At 37.5% G+C, this 3,861-nt stretch overlaps 1 protein-coding gene across 1 annotated transcript; it reads right to left on the bottom strand.

Moving 5' to 3' along the window:
- Positions 1-1,791: 1,791 nt before the first annotated feature.
- Positions 1,792-3,588, bottom strand: CER1 (cerberus 1, DAN family BMP antagonist). Its single transcript, XM_071425947.1, has 2 exons — positions 3,061-3,588; positions 1,792-2,167 (listed from the first exon to the last, which is right to left on the bottom strand). Exons 1-2 carry the CDS (start codon positions 3,586-3,588, stop codon positions 1,874-1,876), a joined length of 822 nt encoding a protein of 273 aa, XP_071282048.1. The 3' UTR covers positions 1,792-1,873.
- Positions 3,589-3,861: the final 273 nt, after the last annotated feature.

Raw genomic sequence — 3,861 nt, 5'->3', positions numbered from 1 at the left:
AGGTCCACCTTCAAGTGGTTCCTGCAATCCTAAATGCATACTTGCATTTCAGAAAACAAAAAAAAAAAAAAAAAAAAGTGGATGAACGTTCGTATATATTCAGACAACTTTAAAACGTGTCAAAAATTCCAAGTAAAACATCTCAGAACACTTGTTTTTTTCAGATTCAAGAAAATCATCAATAAAGAGAAAAAGTTTGAGAACTTTAATGCTGTGGGTTTCTTCCTTAGGCTTGATTAAAAATGTACACCAATTTTCACACACAATACAGGAATTATAAAACCTTGATATCTAGTTACTTAGAATGGCATCGTATATAGACTATAAATGGCCATATATAGTTTTCACATCTGTCCTTCGTATAAAAGAATAGAGAGACTTGCTTGAGTTTTAGTACACAATTTTTATTATTTAAAAAAAAGGTTTATATGTAATGAAAGGTAACTGTAATACTAATCTTTAGTTCATTCGCTGCAAGTGACCTGCAAAAGCAAACAGCTTCACATCCAGTATCAGAATATAATTCAGATGCCATTAAGTAAATATTCAACATGGGCCTCAGACTCCAAAGCCATACTGCACATGTTTTCTGAAAGAACATTATGATATTTCTAATTCCACTGTGGTTCAAATACAAGGAATCATTTCCACCAGCCCTTGAATTTGACCTTGAATAAACTAAGTCAGTAGTGATTTCCAATACCATAAAAAAGAGCTTGGACAGTTTAACAACTGTGGCCCAGATCTGAGAACAGATTTCCAGAGGACTGGAAACACTGGCATAGAAATATGCTGAACTCTTCTGCTGGAAGCTGATCTCTGTCTGGTGTGCCAGGTCTGCAAGAGAAATCCAGGGAGAAGCAGCTGGAGAGAGCCGGAAAGCCAGCAGTTCAGCTAATAATCACTATTGCTGTGTTGCCTAGCAGTAGACTCCAGTGCTTCCTAGCAGGGTTCTCTCAGCTTCCTGTAAAGTTGTTAAGGTATTGCTATAATGATAAAGCCCTTCTCAGATTTTCTATCCCATGAATGCCTTTTCTGCTTTAGTTTAAGAGTTGAGAACATTATTTAAATTTTATCTTAGATTCAGTGACAATGTAAAAATTCATCAGACTGGGAAATGTACATTGTTTTTCCACAGTGAATTTAAATAATAACAACACTGTATTTATCTGTGATGTTTTCTGTAGGAGTATGGCTTTTTTTTTCTCTTTCTGCAGTTGAACACTTTAAGTCAAAATAAAGGTACAGAGTGAATGCAGGCATGTGGAAAAGAGAGCAAGTGGTTTCTATAGCAAAATACCTCTTGCCATTATTTATTGGTGTAAATTGTGTGATATATTAGTTTTCAATGAGAACTGAACTCCAACTGAGCTCAATAAGCATGATATTAACTAGTCGCAGCTTTCTATGTACATGTCCATTTATGTTTTACACTCTCCAGCCATTATCTTGCTGTAAAAGTAGACCTGTTTTTGTAGGGAACAGGCTAAAATCTCATCTTTGTTGCCAATAGAGCTATATTGTCACTCCTCACAAGCAAAGGCAAAGAAAACAAGTCAACATTCAGGTTTTGCACAGATAAATTGTGTTAATTCAGTCTTTGTTGACTAGCATGCAAGAAACAATGATGGGAACGGTGGAAAATTTTTAAAGTTTTCCCTTGTTAAAGACCTTTACACATAAGTCCAGTAATTTCACCTCATTTTCCTTAACAGCTGCAAGGAAACATTTGTTACACTTTAGGTGAAGTTATTGTTGAAACAGAAATCATGTAGAAAGTCTACATTTTTAATGTTTTTTTGTACTAGAGTGATGACAACTTGTTTTTCATTGGCAAATTCTTATGATCAGGTTAAGAGGTCCTTTGCGCAAGTTAATTGTGCTCATGTACATTTTCATAAAAGTCTGACAGTAGAGATCCAATCACAGGGTCTTTAATCTTCCGACTTTCACATTTACACTCTTCTACAATCATGATTTCTTTGACCACTGGAACAGAATCAGTGCAGTTGAGATCCAGGCGCTTCATGGAGAACTTGCTGGGCAAGCAACGAGAACAGAAGGTATAAAGATGATCTTCTGAACCAGGAACATGAAAAGAACTGCATTTTCCAAAACACAGATTATTCTGCACTGTCACCTTCTCACAGTTGTTATGAGTAACACCCTGAAACAGAAAGCAGTTTAATGTTTCTGATGCAGAAATGACCCCATGGACTCTGCTAGAAGGCATGAGCAAAAAAAAAAAAAAAAAAAAAAGGAAAAAAAAAGCTACTGCACTTTTTCCTTCTCAGAACAAGTACAGGTTTCTTGGCAACATCTGTATGTATGTATGTCTGTGTGAAATAAATTTAGTTTTGGATGTGAAAAGACGTGGTCCTTGACAGATCGTGGTTACAGAAACACTGAGAATTGATGGTGATTTACAAGGAATACAGCACTTTTACCTATACTGTTTGCTTGTCTTAATGTTTCAATGTGACAAAATGGCTTCATCTAAGCATGGGACAATTTACCAGTTCTCTGAAATTCTTAGCGTAGAGTTAGACATAAGCATCACTTTTCTAATTAATACAGAAAAAAACAATCCTTGCTTAGGTGTAAGAGAACAACCAGCTTTTCCTGTAAATACTTGTTCTGAGTCTCTATATGCACGTGTGCACACACACACACACACACACACACACACACACACACACGTATCTATACATATATATATTAGAGAGAGATCATAATTCAGATGTACAAACAGTTGAGATATAATTTATTGAATGGATAATTACTCATCATCAATTTCCTTCCTGCTTAGACCATGTCGAATATCTGTGCATAAAACCAATAAATAACTCTATAAAAATTGAGTCTGCAGCTTTCCAGTGCTGCAATTCAGCAGTTTGCCTCATCAGACTAAACTTTTTCATCAGAGTCTTTCAGCCACTTTTGGTCAAGTGTTCTGAAGGCCTTTGACTAAGCCACTTAAATAACCCATGTCCCTTTAGTTGCTGATTACATGAGATGGGGGAAAGGCATGTTTGTTGATCTTGGATACTTGTATCTTACCTGAGCAAAAGGCAGGGTTCTGCAGTTTTCTTGGTGCATTTCATTGGTCTTGATTGGCAGGACAACCTCTTCAGATGCTGAGTTTTTCTTTAACATGAAATGGTCCCAAAATTTCTTGGCATCTTTTCTGTAGGGAACTTCAGATTCTCTCTTGCTGGAATAATGGGATGGAGAGAGGTTTTCCACAGGAGAGGTCTCTCTGGATGCAACCCAGGTTCTTGGGTTTTGATCTGCATGGAGTCCTGCACTGGGAAGTATGAATCTGGACATTTTTTTCTCCTCTTTCTTCTCACTTCCAGATGCTGTCTGTGGAATTGATACAAAAAAGCTTGGTACTTTCAGGGTCTCTTCAACTCCTTCTGGGTTCTCACTTATCCGCTCAGGAGAACTTTGGCTTTCAAACAGATTTTTGTTCAGGTAGAGAAAGTGCTGAAATGGCCCTCTGCTTTTCCTTTGCTGTGAATTTCTCTGTAGCTCTGTGGCTCCAAGACATGAGAGCACTAACATCTGAAGCAGAAGCAGTGACATGATCCTGGAAAGGGCAACCCTCTAGACCTGCTGCTTTTGCAGTGAATGTAGTATGCTAGCTTTATACAAGAGATTATGGCAGAGGAGAGGAGGGCTCAGGGGTGACCCTGGTGGGGCTAATTGCATTCATTTACTGTAGATTACAATTATGATAGGGAAGTTTGTGTTAATGAAACTCTGCTTTCAATCTGAGTTATGTGTATTAGAAGCTCCTATCTGAAATCTAGTAACCCAGGATGTTGTGGAGTACAGGAGTCAACAGGGGGAAATGTT

The sequence above is a fragment of the Agelaius tricolor genome, unplaced genomic scaffold (genome assembly GCF_023055355.1).
Source record: "Agelaius tricolor isolate 1412-34295 unplaced genomic scaffold, bAgeTri1.0.p SCAF_4, whole genome shotgun sequence".
In the NCBI taxonomy this organism is placed as follows: Eukaryota; Metazoa; Chordata; class Aves; order Passeriformes; family Icteridae; genus Agelaius; species Agelaius tricolor.
The sequence above is the reverse complement of the archived record's forward strand: the minus strand, read 5'-3'. Positions and strand labels throughout refer to the sequence as shown.

Coding starts and splice junctions, on each gene's coding strand:
- CER1 (XM_071425947.1), bottom strand. CDS start 3,588: ATGTCACTGCTTCTGCTTCAGATGTTAGTGCTCTCATGTCTTGGAGCC. Junction 2,168..3,060: donor GAACCCTGCCTTTTGCTCAG/GTAAGATACAAG, acceptor TTTCTGTTTCAG/GGTGTTACTCATAACAACTG.